Genomic DNA, 20,188 nt, shown 5'->3' with positions numbered 1-20,188 from the left:
ACAAATCGCCTACCTTTCTGGAGTTTGAATGTTATCTAAGTCTTCTATGTCCAGTACCATCTGCTGGGATTCTTCCTTAGCGGCTTCTGTTTTTTCTTCAGCTAATTTTAAATAGGCTCGAACAACATCCTCCAAAGATTTGATGTTCACCTACATCAAAGGCAGAAAATGGGAAGATGTTTCCACCCACAATAGGCAGGAAATATTTAAAATGTAAATGCTACAAACCCAGGAACATATAAAATGCAGATTAATTCTAACTCAAGACCAATCAGTTACTTTTGGATCATATCAACTGACATATACCATGCTTGCTACAAACAGAAAAAGAAAATTCAAAAGCCATACCTGCTGGCAAATATTCTTGTACTGGTACAGTCCTTCTTTTGCCAGATGACTCTTGCGGAGATCCACACAGAGTTCCAGGTACTTCAGCATAATTGGCTCGTGGATTTTCTGCCATGTTCGGTGTTTTTTACTTTTCATAACATCATAGAGAACATCAAGGGCAGGCTGCTTTTTGCCGACCTCAAGGAATTCTGAAAGTAAAATCCAATTAGCAAAAGATTTGCAAACCAGAAAATGCATGTTTTTATGCTTAACACTGTAAATTTTTAGAATTTAATCAACTCCAACCAAAGTTCATTGATGGTTTGATTTAGCTGGTCGTATCAAAAATGCTGGCAGATGCAACTGCAGTGGCAGTCTTTCAATGACATAACTGGCAAATGAACGCAGACCTCTCCATTAACATGAAAATTCAGGATAGCAGAGATGTCTCACTTCATACATATTAATAAAATATACGCATCCAGTTTCAAAGCTAGTTTCATCAAGAAGGACAACGAATACACACCACGAGGCTAGTAGTACAGCGCCTACCAATGTTACTCAACAAGATGCAAACCTTCCAGTGAATCTGACTTAAAAAAAAGTCTGGCCCTCAAGCCAAGAAAGAAAGAAACTTCACTCAGAAAAGTTTGGATTTTTTTTTTTTTTTTTAACTCAGGATGGTCTAGAGATTCAGTTTATAGAATAGTTACACTAAAAGCTGCTACAGTCCAATTGAAGGGTCAGACATTTTTTAAATCAGCCTTGCTGCTGAAACCAGTGCCCCACTTATTCATTCCCTAAGCAGCTGCTGTTACTAACAGGATCTCTCAGCATCACAGCAACTCCCATCTATGATAGACCACACATTCTGCTCAGTACAAAATACAGCAAACCATCCACGAGCAAACACCGAAGCAGCACAGCCAGCTACCAGCATACACACAGGCCCTACACTAAACATACTCTTAACCGCAGAAAAGCAAGACAAAAGAACACTGAGACTGGGAAGCAAACAGGAAGCAAACAGGTTTAAAAGATAAAGAGAAGTCGAGTACAGCTAAGAAGAAATGTGTGTATCCTTAAAGGCTGAGGGGTGGAGTCAGTACTTCCCATGAAGTACTTTGGAAATCACTACAGTCCTACTGAAGTAATGGCAGAAAGGATTAAAGTGGGGCCTGCTCAAGGTGCTCGGACATCAGATAGAGCTTCTGGGTTTTGGAATCTTAGAATCGACGTTAAACATGGCTAAAAGATGTATTTTGAAAGCAGCAGTGCGATTTTAATTTAAGGATCACAATAGCATGTATTCGGGGCTTAGTTCATGTAAATAATGAGCTTGCGTAACACGAGCAAGCTCCTTTCTAGAAAAAACATACTGTTACATTTCAAGATAATTAAGGTTAAAGCGTGACAGTACTCAGCAGTATTTTTTTTACTCAAGGGAATTTTAATAAAGCTATCCTCCATCCCATAATTTACACTGTTATTTTATCTCAGTGCTGCTTTTGAGACAATTACTGCTCAGCTTTACAATTTTTTTTGTATGAAAATGAACTTGAAAGGCAAGTTTAATCTTGCAACAATGCCAGGCCACTCCAACTACAACTCTCAGTGGTCAATAACCAACTGGACAAAGCACAAAATTAATTCATATCGTTTTGAAACTTTTAATTAACTCTGGTCAAGCGAGTTCTTACAAGTAAGTCAAATAATTAAGGCTATTTTAACAGACACTGTAGTAAAAGCACACACAAAGTGAACCTGAAGAGTCAAACACAGCACACATCACCATGCCTTGCAGTAGAAACTGTAAGTTATGGAAAAAAAGATTTGTAACACACAAAATGTAAAGCCTTAGCCCCTGCATAGCTGTCAGAATTACATTTTTTCTTTTCTTTTCTGTTATGCTACTTAAAATGCTAAAAGGTATCCAAAACAGCAATTGAAGCTCTGAGTGGACAAGAACTAGCTGATACACACTGACAACTCATCCACTGCTAACCCAAAATCCTGAATTAAGTCAAGTTTTCAATCTGAGAAAACGTACGTCATTACAGAAGGTGACAAAGATGTCATGCATTATCCAAGATCTCTAATAGAGAGCAAACTCAGTATCTGCAACAATAAAACACTCCCAAAAGTTGCACTACATCCTTGACTACAAAGCAATGCCAGATATTAACAATACCTAAGGGTTGGCTTTGACCTACATTTATCGTTTATAAGGAAAACCAGCCTTTCTGTACCTATTTACAATCATTCAAGCTCTTCTTATTTCCAAACATCATCTATGCACGTTGAGGTCACTGAGAACCTGAAGCATAAAGTGCTCCTAAATGCTCACTTAAGCCTTACGTATAAAACGCAAACACTGAAACTCTGAGAACTGCACTGAACGTTCCAATTTGAAACGTCAGTTTAACATTAAACTGCTTCCTGCAACATACCATCTGCCTTAGGTATGACTTCTCACCCTTTATTGTACTTGGCCACGGTGAGACTGAGCCCCTGCAGTTTGCAAGACTTGACGTTGCTCGTCATGTTTTCCATTCAGTCTACCGAGACTCAGGATTGCTAGCGTTTGTCTAGAGAACGCTCCCTTCAGTTCAACTCTACTCCTTCAGCTCATCAGAATTTAGTAGACTTGCAGCAGTGCAAGACATGAATTTAAAGCTGCTCTTCAATACCAGGAAAGCAACGATAAAATGTCAGACTTTAACAGTTTAAGGTCAATATTCCAGCAATGTGACTTGCTCACCAAGTAAATACAACTTACTCTACCCAAGAATTCTGAAGTTCAATTAAAGTTTATATGCTATGGTATGTGCATCTTATCCAGTAAAAGGACTGCTAAAATACAACTTCGTCTTTGGAAGTCGATTGAAGATGATTTTCTCTTTCATTTTTTTATCTTTGTGGGAATGATTTTTACACTGAATTTTAGATTAGAGATCTTGAGGACAGGTAGTACTTTATTTAACATTTTCCTGTTAAAATACCAAGTACTTGAATTATGTATAGTCCCCAGACTACGCAGCCTCTTCAGCTGTCATTTCAAGACCCGTACATCATCTGTAATTTTTGGATGTCTTTAAGTGTCATCCTGCAACCAGCCCTGTGACAATGAAGGGTCTAAATGGTCTTGCTAAGCGCTTAAAATAGGATACTATAAAAAAAGAAGTGTCAAAGCCATATATTTAGCTTGAAAGGAGACAGCTGATAAATATAACCAGTCCAGCTTTACATGTGGCAGTCAGCGACAGACAGCTACAGCGCAGTCCTCCTTGGTTTCTATTCCAGAGGCAAACTTATGCATCAGCCTGTGCAACATTTAAGGAGTTTAATCATTTGCATTCTCACCAGAGTCACATGAAGCATGGGACTACTACATACGAAGCCCACATGGAAAAACAGGGCCCAGGATCAGACCAGTTTTGAAATCATCCCGGAGCGGGTGCGAGATCCGGGCCGGACACCTCACGCCAAGCCCCCGGCCAGCGGAGAGCCCCTTCCCGTCGGCGGGCACGGCGGCGGCTTTGCCCCGGCTCCCGCGGGCGCAGGGCCGCGGGGACGGGGCCGCGCTGCCCTCGGTAGAACAGGCCCCCCTGCCGCCGCGACCCCCCCCTTCGCCCAGAGCCAGCACACCGCCTCCGCCCGCGGGCGGCCGGGGGCCCCGCCGGGTAGAGGGAGGCGGAGCCGGACCCGGCCCGCTCCCCGCGGCCGCCCGGGCCTCGCCTCCGCCATGCGGCGCGGCCGACGCCGGCAGGCCTCGGCCATTTCCTCGCGGCAAGGCGGCGCCGCGCCGCTCCCGGGCGGCCTCTCCTCAGCGCCAGGGAGGCGCCGGCCGAGTCCCCGCGCCGCGCCGCACCGAGGGGCCGGCAGAGGAGCTCTAGGGGCGGACACGGCCCGGCGCGGCCGGGGGGAGAGGAGCGGTTCACGCTGCCCGCCACGGCGGGGGGGAGCGGGTGGCGAACCGGCGGGGGGGGGGCGGCCCGCACTGACCGTTCGCCCGCTTCAGGGCATTCTCGGGCCGCTGGAAGTACACCGGCATGATGGCGGCGGCCTCTCCTCACAGGGCGGCGGCAGCGGCTCGCTCCGTGCTCCAGCCAGGCAGCCTGCGAGGCCGGAAAGGGAGGGCGGCCCGTCACCCGCGCGCGCTGACGTCGGCGGAAGCGGAAACCCCTCCCGGCGCGCGGGCGGGGCCGCTGGCGGCGGCGGGGCCGCGAGGGGATCGTGAGGCGGCCCCGGGGAGCGCGGCCCTAACGGAGCCGAGGCGAGCCGCGCCTGGCCGCGCACCGTCGCTGGGAGGTCCCGGCGGGGAACGTCCGCCCCTGGTGGCTTAGCCCGCAGCCCGTCGGAGCGGGAGCCGCGGTGGCTGACGGACCGAGCAGCGGGGCGCTCGGTGAGCCCTCCGCCGAGGGCCGTGCTTCAGGCTAACGGCGTGGCTGGTTTCCGCTGGTAGTGCCCAAGTGACATCCCGTGCCGTGCCGGGCATCCCGGCGGAGGGTCGGGGACGGAGGGGTTACGGTGCAGGAACCCGGTTAGGTTTGCCACGGAGGCAGCGGCCGGTCACAGCGGGTTGTCCGGGGGTGGGTGCCGCCGGCCCCGCGTACCCGTCAGTTCAGAGCAGGCCCTGGCTTGATCAGACCCTCAGTGGGGGCGGCAGCCCTCCAAATCGGGGAGCCAGCATGTGGAGCTCCATGAAGCTGTTTGGCTAACTTAGCCTTAAGCTTTTGGGTTAATTCAATGCAGAGGAACATTTTGGCAAAGAAGTCATCATGTATGCTGAGCCTTTGCTCTTCACAACTTGTTCAGCCGGTTCAGAAATTGTACTTTGGGGCGGTTAAGAACTTGCAGAAAGGCCCTTCTGTGTGCATGTAGTCATCATCAGCTGTAGATTTCATTCTTAATCTTAAAAATTTGGGAAACTATTTCAGAGGAACTCAACCGTTCCGCTTAAGAACAATAGTAATAGCAATATTCGTAAGAGTGTACATGTGATAACTACTAGTGCGAGCATGTAGTTATTTCAAAACTACTGATGTGAAAATTTCTGTTGACATATGGAGAGACAGTGGAACCTGTATAAAGGTGTGTGAATTAAACACAAAAGTCCTGTAACAGCAGCAACAAAAGCAGTAGAACAGCAGCAAGTGAATATGTCACTAATGGGATATTTTGAATGAGTAAACACCAGAATAGCGCATCTCCATGTAAGGCATTGAACGCAGTATGCTTTTCAGTCTTTCAGCAGAAATGCCCACCTCTGCAGCTGGATCATTGATGACATCGTGACTAGCTGTGATCCTCTGCAGATCCAGCTGTCTCGCACTGGTTTCTTAAGTATATCTAAGTATGATTTTTCAAAAAATATGGAGGTAGATGGAGAGGAAGTCTGTTTATGATGACTAAAGACAGCCTGTTCTTGTCTTCTGAATTTCTGTTTTGGTACATTTCTTTCTGTATACTTGTCGCTTCGTTTCTTTTTGCATGCTGTTCACATTAACTATCTTGCACGGCCACCAGAAAGCTTCATAACCATTATACAAAGCATTTAAAACTTTACTTTTAATGTTGGCTTGTAATCACAGTTTATTGCTAAACAGAAAAATAGTTAAAACTAAGAACAAGAAAGACACAGTCCCTGTATAGAAGCTGTAGCACCAGCAGTGTATCCATGCAACACTGATCTCTTTCCACGCTATTGCATGAGCCTCCATTCTAGAGTAAAAAAAGGGGGGAAAAAAGCAACTTTGCTTTTTCAGGCTCTCTTCACTTGGGAGTTTCTCCATGTCCTTGTGTCCTTGGTACCTCTTTGAGATCCGGTGACCGGTATTGCACACAGTGTTCTCCATCAGGCCACGCTATTGATTTATATGACGGTATTTTAGTACAGTCTGCATTCTGAACTGTCTCTGGCAGCCTAGTTGTTTCTGTTTCAACCCACGGTGATACATTCAGTAGTCTTCATTAAGCTATTTATAGCCCTGAACAAGTCCTTTTCTTGTCTTCATAAAATTAATTTGAAAGTCTGTCAGATGAGTACCAGAGACACCGCCCAGGTCTGGGTGGCAGCTTCCCAGCATCCGCAGGCCGCCTGTGCCGTGTCGCCGGAGCCGGTGCCTATCCTAAGGCCTTGCAGCCTTCTCGGGGGGGCATCTGCGCTCTGGCAGGGGACCGCAGGCGTGCTGCCTGGTATGTATTGGTGTTTTGTAGCAGCATTTGCTATTTGAGAGCCCGGTCCACTTTTTTGAATCTCTCTGAAGCTCCTGAAAGCCCTCCAGGGTTGAATCAGACGATTTTGTGTGAGGAGCAGCTTTTATGGTCTGACTCCTCATGTGTCCTTCTGCACAGTAGCCAAGTATATTAAATGTGTGTGCTTTAACTTTATGACTTTATGAAAATCATATAATAGGCTACCCTTTAGTGTGTTCCCTAGCCAGGCATGATCCTTGACAGGCCTGGCCTCTCTCCCAGGACTGCACGTTTTCTTTAGCAGCTTCTGGTGCTCCTGTAGTTATCCCAGGTATTTTGGAAGTTTCTTCTTCCTAATCTGTTTCTTCTTCCTAATCAGTGGCTGCTCTGTGCCATTAGCAGAGTTTGGGCCCTATGGCTTCCATATGTGGTATTCAGGTACCATTGTTCATCCGAACTTGGAAATGAAATCTTTTAACTCTCAAATAAACCTGTTGATGCATGGAGTTATTCAGGAATAGCTGTTACGCATTATGAATATTCCTCACCTTACTCAGGCTGCCTTTCAGGCACAAACCAGCCTTTATGCGTGCTCTGTAGAAGCACTGTACAGCCTCTGGCCGTGGCTTCAGGAGGCGGTTGGTTGCCAGCAGGGCCACCTCCTTCTGTGTGGCATTTCACGTAAATCGTGCCCTGTGACTTACAAAGCGAGATAGTGCAGGCAATGAAAAAAACCGTTGTTTTTTTTTTCTTCTTCCCCCGGTTACTGCTGGAAAACAGGCTGGCAGGTACCCCAGAGGGTGTGAGGGAGGCGGCTGGAGGCACCACCAGCACGGCGAAGCTGGGTAGCACAGGGAACGCTGAGTAAATGGCGGCCGGGGGGGGACACACACACAGAGCCCGGAGGGCGGGGCCGCGGCGGGGGCGGGGCTTGCGGCGGGCGGAAGGCGGCGGCAGCGGCGGGGCGGCGGGGTCTGGGGTCGGAAGATGGCAGAGCCGGAGGCGCAGCTGCTGCTGGCCGTGGGGCTGATCGGTAAGGGCCCTCCCGGCCCTGGGGGGCTGCTGGGAGGGCAGGGCCGGGCCTCGGGGCCGGCGGGGGGGTGCCCGTTACCAGTGCCCCGCCGAGCTGCGGCCGCAGGGCCTGTCCCGGCCGGGCGATTGCCAGCCTGCGGTTGTGCCGAGGGGTGCCTGCTCGCTGAGGCCGGCGTCTCGGTCTGTCTGTTATTAGAGCTAAACCCTGCACAACTCGGCCGAAGTGTCTTAAATTCACGGCTTCTTAGGTTTCTGTTATGAAATCAGAAATAGGAAAAGCAGGGGAAATCGTGAATAAGCTGGTCTGGGTGCTTGTTGGTCAATAGCTTGCTCATATGAATGCGTATTCAAACTCCTGGTGCTTTTTTGACCTCGTGAAGCAGGTCAAGAATGGATATTTATTAACATTTAAAAAATAAGACCCGTAGCACAAGTGCTGCCCTACAGCTTAAACCATAGTGGCAGAACTGGATGTCTAGGGTCAGGGTAAAGTGGAATTTTAATCTGATTCCAGGAAACAAACCTGATTAACCCATCGATTTACTTCCTTGCTGCTGTTTGGCATTCTCACAGTGAGCATCTTTCCACCATAGAAAAAGACACCAACGGAGATGCTTTGTGGGTTTGGTGTTATCCATCCGTAACAACTGAACTGAGGAGTCTACTGCTGCGAAAGTGCTGCCTTACAGATGAAAATAAATTGCTTCATACGTTTGTATTTGGCCAGTATAAAAGGTCGTGGTTCTACATCACAACTGTGGAAGTTCAAGATTCTCCAGCCTTGAAAAAGGTAGGACTTGGCTGGCTGGTGTTTCAGTAGGGTGCAGGGAAGACTTCTGCAGAGCTTCCTCTGGCAGTTTAAGCAGTGTTTTCCTGTTGTATGCTATGAGGAAGGGAAGGGATTCGAGGTTTTGTGTGCTCACAGATGAAGCTCTTACCCAGCTGTCTAACCAGTCCACACGTTTCATTTTTCAACAAGACATACGTTGCATGGAATTGCAGAGGGATTGAGATACTTGTTACGCAATTTAGATTCTTTGTATTAAAATGGAAATGCTATTTCATGCCATTGTTTCTAGTTACTTTGTATTTCAAGTTCAGCAATTTTTTTCTCTTTTTTTAAATCAAAAAAGCTCTGCAAAGGGTCTTTCGTAGTGTCCAAAATCTTGTTCGCATGGAACTTGATGCTTTTTTTTTTTTTCCAAAGGGTTGAGTTATATAGGTACTTTCTTTTCCGCTGCGTTGATAACTGGAAGACTGCAAATATGCTTGTATCTTCTATACTTTCCCTGTTATGAAGATCATTAAATTGTCTGTTAAGTTTATTCAATTTTCATATTTCATACTATATTGTTAAGTAGAAAAATAATGTGGTTAATTTTGCATGCCCACAGCAGAATGTTACTTGCCCTTCCTCACTCCAAGCTTATATCTCCTGTGAACCTTAAAGGTTTGGGTTTTGGTTTTGTTTTTTTTTTTTTTTCAATTAAATAATGTGTCCCAGTGCTGTCTCTGACAGTGGCAGTGGGAGATGCTATTTAAGGAGGAGACCTGAGCCTGGTCATTGTCTCAGCCTCATACTGTCCCAGTATGAGGATGCCTTTCTCTCTTTTAAAATAATCTCATGAGATTAAAGGAAAGCAACTCTTATAAAGTAGATTAAGCAAAAGATAGCATGTACTAGATCTGACTCAATGGAAATGAGTCATATCAGAAATCCGTTAACCAGGCCTTTTCTGCAGCTAGTAACTTGGATCTGCTTGTACTGCTCGCTTTTTTTAATTGAAACACCTTGTCAGAGTACTCCAGTAAGTTCAATAACGTGAAAAAGGCTGTTCATATGGGGTCATTAAATAAGCTGTGTATTTTTCTGTGCGTGTGCCTTACCCAGGTGACCCACTTCTCCATTGTTCTGATGGCCAAAGACTTCAACCCAGAGAAATATGCAGCCTTCACTAGGATACTGTGTAGGTCTGTATAAAAGCTGTTTTGAGGTACTGCTGTGTGCATGTTTAGATCTTGCCAAAGCAAAAGATTAAATTTCATTGTGTTGTGTTTGCATTTGGTCTAACAATCTGCTGGAAACTCAGTCCTGCAAACTGTGAATCGGATTATATAAGTCCTTGATTTGAGCTTATCCTGAGTTCATGCAATAAGTGTTGGGTGAATGTCAGACGCCCAGTAGGTTTTAATGTGTCTTCTCCAGACACACACTGCCACCCACCCACACACTCATTTTCTCTGAGAACATATTTTTTAAAAGTGTAAACATTTGGGAAGAGGTCAGTGCTGTATAGTTAAAGGTCACCATGTGTGTGGTGGACAACTTGCATTCCTCCACAACATCTCTGCTCCAGGGGCTTCTTGCAGCTCCTCTGAACTAAGCACAGCACCCAGGGACGTTTTTGCTTTTGCTCTAGGAAAATGAGAGCCTTCTGCCTCTCGAGGCCTGTGGCTCTGTCTTCTCCCTCTTTCCAACCAGTCTGCCATCTTCTCATTCCCTTGTCCCATTTACTCACTTTCCTCCACGTCCCCGTTCTCATGATCTCTCTCTGCATCTTTCTTTGCTTTTCCTTCAGTTCCCAAATTAGTTGGGTCCCGGTTCTTGATACCAAGAGTATTCCCTGAGATTTTGCAGCTAATTGGATGCAATTGTGAGGTTATTGTATCACAGACTTGGGAATGCCGTCAGGCTTACCAGTTCTGCAGGGTATTGAAAAACTGAGATTGTTCTTTTTCACTGATACATGAAATATTTAGATTTGCTGTGGATCACATTATTGCTGATTTATCAGCTAATACTTCTTTTCAAATCCAGGATGGATTCCTCTAAACCTGATAATTGAGTGTCAAATGTGACATAGCTTTGTACTATAGCTAATATGGAAAACAGATAGTTGAGAGCTTCAGTGCTGTTCCTGAAGTACCTTAACCTGTAAAATAGGTTATGGTGACTCTCTGCTGTCTGGAAGACAGCTAAAAGTGCATGGGTTTTGTTGGTGTGTGGTTGTTTTGTGGGTTTTTTGGTTGGTTTTTTTTTTTTCTTCCCCAGTGAGTTTCAAGGACCTATGTTTATATTTTTCTCTCGTGATTTAACAGAGAGTACAGAAGAATGTCTAATGATACTTGGATAAAAAAATGAAAAACTAACTAGTCACATGGTCTGCATGTAATAACAGGAGTTACTGTAGTAGTTGCTTTTTCATAAAGCAGGTACCTTCCAAGTCTGCAAAGAATCCTTAATCTGGGCACCCGTGTACACCTTTGTGCTATGTTTCTATATTGGTAAATGTTGTTTTTTTATAAAATAGGAAACTCAAATAAAAATACAAGGTAGTTTTTTACCCTAAAAGACAGACATGTTTTTGTGTGCATGTTGAAAGACTTCTAGTTTAGTATTTAAAACCTCAACCAGGTGTCCAAAATAAGAATTCTTGCCAATAATGTTGCTCTTTGTGAAACTGTGACTTTTTTTTCATATGTCTGCTGGTACTGATTGCAGTCAAAATACCAGACTCTTTTCTTTTCACACAGAATCTACTTGAAGCATGGAAGTCCAGTTAAAATGATGGAGAGTTACATTGCAGTCCTTACAAAGGGGATCTGCCAAAGCGAAGAAAATGGATCTTTCCTCAGCAAGGATTTTGATGCTCGGAAGGCTTATCTTGCTGGTTCCATCAAAGGTTAATTAATACCAGAAGTCTCTATTCTGATTTCTTTTGTACAATATAAAATACAGTCCAGTTTTCATATGTACTTCAAGTAAATAGTGTTAACAGTATTATCTGTGCTGTTGTTATTAAGCTTCTTCAAAAAACAAATGATAATATCAGCATGTATATCTTCTATAAAATAATTTTCCCCTCTTTTTTAGATATAGTATCTCAGTTTGGAATGGAAACAGTTATCTTATATACGGCACTGATGTTAAAGAAGAGAATTGCGGTGTACCATCCTAGAATAGAAGCTATCCAGGAGTTTACCAGGTACTTTGTCAATCCCTACCTCCCCACCCACCCCCGAAAGTCCAACAAATTTTGAACCTTCATTGAGAGAAATGCCCATATTTTAGGGAAAAAGTCTTTCTTAAACCTGTTTATTGAAATCCTGCTAAATCCCTCTTAAGGCTTTAGCCATATCTTCGTCAACTCAGAGAAATTTAAGTGTAGAATGAGTGATAAACTCTGCTTGCTCTGATAGTAGAAATCTCTGCAGTTCATGTATATGCATGCCAAATGAGGCCTAGTCATACTAGTTCTTTCTTATGACATGCATTTCATGCTGTGAAACTTTAATTAGTATAAGTAAAAATCTACTGTGTGTCAAGTACCAATCTCATTTCTCTAGGACTTTGCCTGCTTTAGTGTGGCATCGACAAGACTGGTCAATTCTTCATTCATATGTACATCTAAATGAGGAGGAACTGGAAGCCTTAAAAGCCTGCACAGGTAGCGATAATTTATTAATCAAAAATATAAAGAAAATTTAATTTCACTTTCTATTGCTGCGAGGTCTTGCACCAGTGCTCTTTGGGCGAAAAAAATGGTTACTTTGCTATTAATGCTATTGTTCAAAATTGAACAGCATCGTTTTCTTTAGAAAAGGCAAATCAGCTAAACAAGTATGTTAGAAGATAACTAGTTAATCTGGTGTTTCTGGGTGGATCTGCATCATAGTCTACCCCTAATCACAGATGCAAAGCAGCTTTGAGACTTTGTTGATGTTGTGATCAGAGGGATTGAAAGTCTTACTGTTGTACAGAAGCAGCTCACTTTAGATAAGCTACTTTTTTTTCCCAACTTCTACACATAGCTAGTAACTGAATTTTTAGGATTTTTTTTTTTCAGTTCCTAACTCTGAATTTCCAAATTTTTATTCTGACTGCTGCCAGTGAAATCTCTGGCTCCTAATCACAGGTAGACTTTACCAGCTATGTAGGAGTTTGATCTCTGTGACACATTGCTGTGTATGCGTAGTACTTAACGCATAATCCAGGAAGAGGCCCTTGGTTTATGCAAAGGTTAGCATGACACATAATGTGGCAATTAAGAGGCTTCTCTATACAGAATAATGAGCAAGAGGACTACGCATCTTCAATATTCCTACTGCATTACCAACAGTGCTTGTTTCAGCTCACTAAACATCTTCCACAGAGAAAAGCTGCTCTAAGTTTGCTCACTTAGCATGCTATAAATAAGAAAATCTGCTGGTTTTATTCCTCTGTTCCAATCTAATACTGACTTAGTGACAAGGGGCTCCAGAGTGGAGATGCTTTTAAAGAGGAAGTTCAGTGGCTTTTTCATTTGCAAATGAGTAATTTTAGTAGCAAGGTAGGAAGAGAGTTTAAAATTTCAAATTGATAACCTTTTTATATTGCATGTAGTGTTAGCGGGTCATCCATGTTCCAAGGCAATTTTAGAAGTTGATTTTTAAGCTCCTCAGAAGTGAAGCATTCTGCTGGACACACTTGTTGAATGACTGATGATATCAAGAGAGCAGCCTCCTGGGTCCAGCGAGTATTGTGTCAAGTACTCTTAGAACAGACTTTAGGACTGTGATTTTCTGCAGTATCTTGGTTTTGTTTTGTTTTTGTTTATGAAGATCCTAATCTTGCCAAAATTCTGCTCTCTAGGTTACATTGCTGGATTTACAGATTCTGAAGTGAACAGTAGACCAGACCTCTACGATGTGTATGTGAATTTGGCGGATAGTGAGATCACTATTTCCCCTGTAGTAAAAGGTTGGTTGCTTTTTATATTTTTGGATTTAGAGGATGTTTATTCTGGGGTTGATAGTAACTGCTGAACCTTGCTGTAGGTCAAGCAGTCTTGATCCTTCCTCCATCCAGGTTCTGAAAAGTCAATATGTAAGCTTCTGTCTTTCAGTTTTATTGAGACCCTGGAAGACTGGTGAAAGTTGGAATTTGGAAAGACATGCTCCATCTTCCAACAAATGTACAACTGAGGTTTCAAAACATCCATGTTAGACAATTACATGGAAGAGACATTCAGCTGAATGCAGAGATATCACACGAGTCTTTAGAAAAACATTGCACTAAGTACTTGGAGATTGGGGACTGTTTGAAAGGAAAGCTTGTATGTTGCTTGTCGTCTTGCTGCTCCTTGTCATCTGCTTAGGGCCACTTTAGAGGCAGACAGTTTGCCTGTGCTGGTGTGGCTGTTGATATGTCAGGTTACTGCCTTTACCAATAGATTTCAAATGGCAGTCATGAAGAGGACTCCTTATGTTGGCTTGTTATTCATATGCATTTCTAGATACCATAGAAGTGGTCATTTTATGTGAATGTCTGCTTTTGGTTTTTTTTTTTTCTTGCTCAGAGGCAATGACAATGGGAAAACTTCACAAAGAAATTGGACAACTAATTGTTCAGTCTGCAGAAGATCCAGATAAATCAGACAGCCAAGTCATTAAGGTTAATATTTTCTTTTTATTTTTAAATCTAGTTAAATTACTTCTACTGCTAAATCTTGGCGGAGGGGGGAGTAGGAGGAAGATGTCCCTGAGAAGCAGTCAATCTCTTCTACCCTCTGCCTTTTTACAAATGAGCACTTTTATTCTTCATACAGGTTTTTAAGGATGACATACTTGGTTTATATTATCTCTTGGGTAACCACATTGCTGAAGAAACTTCAGAAATTGTATTGATTATAAGACTTCCAGTAAAATTAGTTTCCTAGTTTTAGTCTACAAAGCATGTATTTTGCTCAATACCTTGTCAATACCTTAGAAAAAGTCCTACTGAGATATGGCTTCTTAGCTATAAAGCCTGATTTTTTATGATGATTTTTTTTTTTCACTTCCTCCCCTATCTAATAGATTATTAGACATTTCACAACTGAGCAACTTAGTCAAAAGAGCTCAGTTAGGCCAGCAAGAGGAGCCTGCGGAGTGGCTGTGCTCAACATAGCACAAGAGCAGGCTGAAGAGCTGTTGCAAGTTTGCCTTAAAATAAATGGGGTCTTTATTTAAAATTAACTATTTATCATTATTTTCTTTTTGTTCTGTATTGATTTTTTTTTTAATAAATGTATGTTAAAACATTATAATACCTAATACTATATTCATGGTTGCTTGTTTTTCTGTTCTTCAAGGATATTTCTCTGAAGACAAAAGAAATCTTGGCTACTTTAGCCTCACTTACTGAAGTTTCCGATGGCAATGAAAAACCAACCCTTAACTCTGAGGCCCTGAAACAAAAGCGATTTCCACCAGCTACAGAAAACTTTCTTTTTCATTTAGCAGCTGCTGAACAAATGCTCAAAATCTGATTTTGATGCACTGCAGTGTTATGGACCAACTCAAAAATACTGTCTTTGCTATACAGATAGGAATACCTGGTATTTTATATGGAAAAATTAAAGGTATAAGAGTGAATGTCATATTTACCGTGATATAATGCAGAATGTCGGAGCTTGACGTGGAACATATGGAGGCATATTTGGGAACATTCCTGGTGTCATTATCTTCCCCAGCTATAACTTTGTATATATGGCTCCTGTATTTCATATCACAATGTGGATGCGTATACAAGCAGCATGGGCCCGTGTGTCCAGGCTGTGCCAGACATTATTATAGTGGCCGTTTGTCCTGCAGGTTCCAGATGTCGGACAGCTCTGTTCTTGCTCTGACATGTCTTCCTGGGGTCTGGAACACGGGCTGCAGCACACGTGCTGTAAAACCAGCGCAGTTTGGATGTGCTAGTCTCTGCACAGGGATACACTGAACACGCAATTGGTCTGAGTGCTCATTCGGGGCTTCCAGGTATGTCAGCCTGTCAGATACTGCTCTTGCTCTGGACTGCCTGATACCTGGAAGTCCCAAATAAATGGACAAGTTCTCTTCTTTCTACTTGAAAGTGTCTAGGTGTAAAAGAGGATGTCTGGCAAAATCTGACGTGGTAGCCTTAGTATATAAAGGAAGAGGTATTTTAAAGCTCAAGTGGGAGGTGAGCACCTCTTTTGGACTCTTGCCTTAGACGTTTTCCCCCCTTTCACTCCGTCGCATGGCTCTGATGGAGGGCAAAGAGGACAGGATTACTATATTTAAAATGGGGCTTCCTAGGGGGGTCACAGACAAGTGCTGCTTTACAGCTGGAGTCATTTAAGAAGTTGTTAGGGTTCTCAGCTGAGAAGATACCTGGCCATTCATTCCTGATCCATTTGACAGAAAATCAGATGAGTTAAAGCCTTATGGACTAGAAATGTTCAAATGGCCAGGTACCATTGTTAGAGCATCAGCCTCTTAAACTGCTTGAGCTGTAACACGGGTACTATCTGATGGTGCTCTGTGTAGACTAAATGTAGATGGAAGCTTTTGAAGTAATAGTGAAAACTGGGAAATAGTTTAGAGAAAATTAAAATTTGCCTACTTGTTTGGTTGCATAGCCATAACTCAAGAGGGTTTTTGTTTTGGTTTGGTTTTTTGGTTGTTGTTTTTTCTTCATTGAGCAGCCTGAAACTAACTGCTTTGTAATCTTCTGAGAAGAACTTAGATTCTTTGTAGGGAAGTACTCTGAGCCAAATGATCTGTATTTCTTCAGAAATGTCCGTGACAAATCAGTCAGTTCTGCAGTAGCACTTTGTTATAAGAAAAAATAACCTTCTTCCTGGCCTTTGTACAAATAGGCTGTAGCATGTGGTTTTACATAGAGATTTTATACTTATGATTAAAACTTTAGTAATCAATATTTATATTGTTAAATAATTGGATGTTTGCTATTTTGAAACTGGTAGAGCTCATCAATAACTACGTGCAAGCAATATTGGTTTGAAAAAGGGTTGTCCTTTTGCTGTGTATCATACATTAAGGAAATGTATTTTAAGAATGTGGATAAGGAATGTGGCTTCTATGTATAAAATGGCTAGTTATTACAGTCAGTAAATGAAAGTGCTTCAGAATAATCCCCTATTTTCAGGGGTGTAAAATTCTGCTTTAAACACTTACTCTGCAGTTTAAATTCTGAACACAGAAGAGTGTGCTTTTTTTTTTTTTAACTTCAGAGAAAAATACTACAGTTGCCTTTGTTTACCTGCAAGAGCTCTGCAGCTTTTTTTCCCCATTTGCCCATTAATGTTTTTTCTTAATGGTTCTTTGGTATTGCTGCTTCTGTTTTGGGACTTTTACAACAGTCAGAATAGCAGAACTGCAAAATTATGCTGAAAATTCCATTCAGGACCTACTTTAAAGTCCACTGAAATGGAAGTCTTTCACCAAGAAGAACCTGAATGTGCTTTCAGTCAGCTGTCTTAACACCACATTGTAACTGTGAAGAAATTCACATAGTTTCTTATTAACAAAAAGCCTTAAGGTATATCATTAAGGTAGTATGGGTGTTAGAGACAACCACAAAAAGGAGAGCAGCTCAGTTACGAACTAAATATTGAATGCTTACTTTGCTTTCTGTTTTGGAAATATTTAAGTTGAAAATCTTGGTGTTGTGTTAGATCTTGTATTCTGACGTTTGTGCGAAACACATGAAATAAATTTTGCACTTAAGGAACTGTCTATTAAAAAAAATCCTGAACAGTCTACCCCTTAATTTATGTAAATTTATTCTTGAATAGTTGTGACCACTGAGTCACAGGCCTTAGCTCTTAGTTTCGCAATACTGGGATTAGGCTACAGCTTGATGTTTAGGTCAGAAATGTACTACTACACGTTCAGACAGTTTTGTCATCTGTACTGATTTTTTTTGTCAGTGCTGAGAAAGATGTATTGGCCTCCCTCAGCTTCAGTACTTTGAAAAGACTGTCCTAATGTTCTTGCATTTGCTTAATGACTTTTGACACTGTTTCCTCTCAAAAAGGTTTAGAATAAAATAGAAAAATCTGGTAGGTCAGGACAGGGAAAGATTTCTGCTTATTTCTCACTTCCCTTTCCCCAGGATGCGTGCAAGCAGACTGTGTGTTCTGTTGCTGGTTTTGCAGTGTCAGATGAACATCCTTTCTTCTTCCTCCTAGAAGCAAAGACCGTGTAAAATGAGATTTTCCTTCATACCTTCTCACCTTACTGCCTTTCTGTTCTTGGATAAATACGAAGTGGTGAATGCCTCCAAAAGGCATACAGCACATAGAATAATGGAAAGCCTTGAATTCAAATGAAAATTGTAGCACTGCTCCTTCCTCAGTTGAGGCAAAAGGTACTCCCTGAGCGCTCTGCCTGGCTCACTGCCCACGTGAACCAGTGAGTGTGATGATAGCTGAAGCATAACATCTGCACTACGTTTGCAGATATTGGAAGGTAGATAGTGAACAGAGCAAAGGCTTGCGAAGGGGAGCAGCATAAAGAGTTAATCCCTTCAGTTGTGATTTTGCTGAGTAAATTAGACTAGTCCCTTAAGGCCAACTCTGTGTTGTTTCTAATGCTGTCATGCCTGGGGTTTTAGTCCCTGGTATGAGCTGGCCTGCCTTGTTTCCCCTGCAGGCAAGTGTGTTCTGATTGAGGGCAATATAATGCTGTGTAACCTGGAAGAACCTGGAAAAAAATTGATGCAGGACATCTGACAGCATTCATCTTAAAACTACTGGCTGCCTCTGCTTTCAACCTCTGACTGCTACCGAAAGGGCTAATGGGGATTTGTTAATAGTGTGTTGTGAGATGTCATGTGAAGCAGCTAAACTAGATAAAAAACAAGCCGTGAAGCTCAGTGTAGGAAGTTCACAGCTGCCTCGTACTGCCTTACGCCCTTCCCTCGGCAGCTGTCTGGCTGGAGTCTTGAGTCAGAGGCATCTTTGGTCAGGTGAGGTCATTCCTTGTAGCTGCCAAATGATGCGAGACTCGGGAGGAGACTCCAAAGACTGGGCGACAGCTCCTTCCTGAGCGACACGCTGCGGCACGTGGCGTGGTGTTCGCTGTCTGGTAGGGAAGGAGCTGCAGTGCAGGGCTCCCTCCCCGCCTGCATCCTTCCTTCCTCCACCCCTATGGCCTGCGGGGAAAACCAGCATGGCTGTGTTATGGGCTTGGGGGTAACACAGGGACACAGGCTCCAGCTGAGGAAATCCTTTGATCTCAGTATTTCCTAACATGGGAGTGGCTGATTTTATTATTTCTTTTTAGGCTACATTAAAGGGATATGGAAGCCTCATTGTATATTCCTAAATGTCAAGATGACAGGCTGGGTAGGTGGGGAACTGCTACCATATTGTGCTGTACACAGCACAGCTTATGCTTTCCTTGAAGCTGAAAGCTTCCATCTCTTGTAGTTTACCACACCTTAAACTGGTTCCACCGCTACTGCACTGTCACTTAACACACTGGCCGGTGCTAAAGGCAGGAGACAGACCTGCCTTGGGCTGGTATGTTGTTAATCTATTCCAAGTTACAAAGGGGAAGGTTTTCCCGTAGGTGCTGACTCTCCTCCCAAGTCCTTCACACGCGATGCTTTTCTGCTTGTCCCAGTCTTGTTCCCCTCACTTATCTCATCCCTCTGGACTACCAGGTGTCTGGTCCTGGCACTTGTAGCCTCACAACAACTTTATTTCAAGACCAAGGATGCCAGGGCCTTTCTAGCAACATATTTTCCCAGCCCTGATTTTGGGAAGCAGCTGAATCACCCAGGCTGACAATTTAAATGGCAGGTGCCTGCCTTACTCTTCTGGAAAATTCTGGTTAGGGCAATAGAAACATTTCTGAGAAGGGGGGAAAGGAAAGAGGTATTTAATAACCCTGAGGGGGCTGTGTTTAATGCAGCAAACTCCAACTTGAGTATTCAGTAAGAAGCTTCCGGAGTTTGGTAATGGGCAGCTGTAATAACAGACACTGTTACCAGACCTATTCCATAAGCCTTACTCACAGAGTTGTAATGATGACATCAATTTGCTTAAAACATCCAAGTGTGGTACCAGAGAGTTTATAGCTTGTCTAGTTACCATGACGATTCAGAGTTCATTAATGTGTTATCTTCAATTTGTTGGCTTTGCTCTACGGTTGTGGTTTTTTTTTTCCCTCTTTGCTCCCACTGTGGTTCATGTAACTAGCATTTGCTTTAGCCATTCTTAAATTATGTTTAAAAAAGGAGTGGGGAGAGGTGTGGGTCTTCATTGTAGTGCAAATTAGTGTTTGCCGAGAGTGGAATTAGACCCCAGCTGAGTTTGCCCTTGGTATGTTATTGAAATAGGATTAATAGAGAAACAGGGTTTTAGAGAATTTAACTGTAGGATGTTAGCTGTGCCACTGTTATTGAAGATTTGGAAGGAGACAAACACTTCATTGAGAGAGGCAGGCTGAGACTGTGAGCCTGTTCCACCTGACCCTGTGGTATCTAAGGAAGAAGAGCAGGGCAAGCCTCCTTCTCCCTAGTGTCCTCCCAGCCCAGGAGAGCTGAGGCTGATGTCACCTTTTCTTGTGTCTCCTTTTGGCTGCCGTTGGAGACAACATTTGGCTAGGCAGACCTTTGGTCTAACCCAGGACAATTGCTTTTGCATTGTTGAGGCTGATGGGATTTTACTAAGTACTTAAGAACATGACCCACAAAGGCAAGGCTAAGTGATCCCTGTTGAGTTCAGTAGGTGTAAATGATCCTTTACCTTTAAAAATTCACGACAGTCCTCCAGCGGTGTAGTGCAAACTCTTTGCCACACTTAGGTTTGGCAACATACAGACAGTATCC

General features: G+C 43.3%; 2 protein-coding genes across 5 annotated transcripts in view; one reads left to right on the top strand and one right to left on the bottom strand.

Annotated features, from left to right (window-relative positions):
* EIF3A (eukaryotic translation initiation factor 3 subunit A) overlaps window positions 1-4,395 on the bottom strand; it is a 36,819-nt gene extending 32,424 nt beyond the window's left edge. For both annotated transcript variants that reach the window (XM_050898673.1, XM_050898674.1), the window contains exons 1-3: window positions 4,336-4,395; window positions 349-539; window positions 14-150 (exon numbers count right to left, since the gene is read on the bottom strand). In XM_050898673.1, the coding sequence (XP_050754630.1) occupies window positions 14-150; window positions 349-539; window positions 4,336-4,384 (377 nt within the window). In that variant the 5' untranslated portion in view covers window positions 4,385-4,395. The remainder of the gene's footprint in view (window positions 1-13; window positions 151-348; window positions 540-4,335) is intronic.
* Window positions 4,396-4,683: 288 nt separating this feature from the next.
* Window positions 4,684-17,109, top strand: DENND10 (DENN domain containing 10). 3 transcript variants are annotated; one of them, XM_050899365.1, is made up of 9 exons: window positions 4,684-4,735; window positions 8,154-8,350; window positions 9,452-9,531; window positions 11,095-11,243; window positions 11,435-11,546; window positions 11,908-12,008; window positions 13,193-13,300; window positions 13,899-13,993; window positions 14,673-17,109. In XM_050899365.1, the coding sequence occupies exons 3-9, from the start codon at window positions 9,476-9,478 to the stop codon at window positions 14,847-14,849; spliced, it is 798 nt and encodes a 265-aa protein (XP_050755322.1). In that variant the 5' UTR covers window positions 4,684-4,735; window positions 8,154-8,350; window positions 9,452-9,475; the 3' UTR covers window positions 14,850-17,109. The 3 variants fall into 3 exon arrangements, with proteins under 3 accessions (XP_050755322.1, XP_050755320.1, XP_050755321.1); XM_050899363.1 differs by lacking the exon at window positions 4,684-4,735 and adding an exon at window positions 7,516-7,561; XM_050899364.1 differs by lacking the exons at window positions 4,684-4,735; window positions 8,154-8,350; window positions 11,095-11,243 and having other exon boundaries at window positions 9,456-9,531.
* The last annotated feature ends 3,079 nt before the right edge of the window (window positions 17,110-20,188 follow it).

Source organism: Gymnogyps californianus, chromosome 6 (assembly GCF_018139145.2).
Source record: "Gymnogyps californianus isolate 813 chromosome 6, ASM1813914v2, whole genome shotgun sequence".
NCBI lineage: Eukaryota > Metazoa > Chordata > Aves > Accipitriformes > Cathartidae > Gymnogyps > Gymnogyps californianus.
This window is presented reverse-complemented; position numbering and strand designations above follow the sequence as displayed.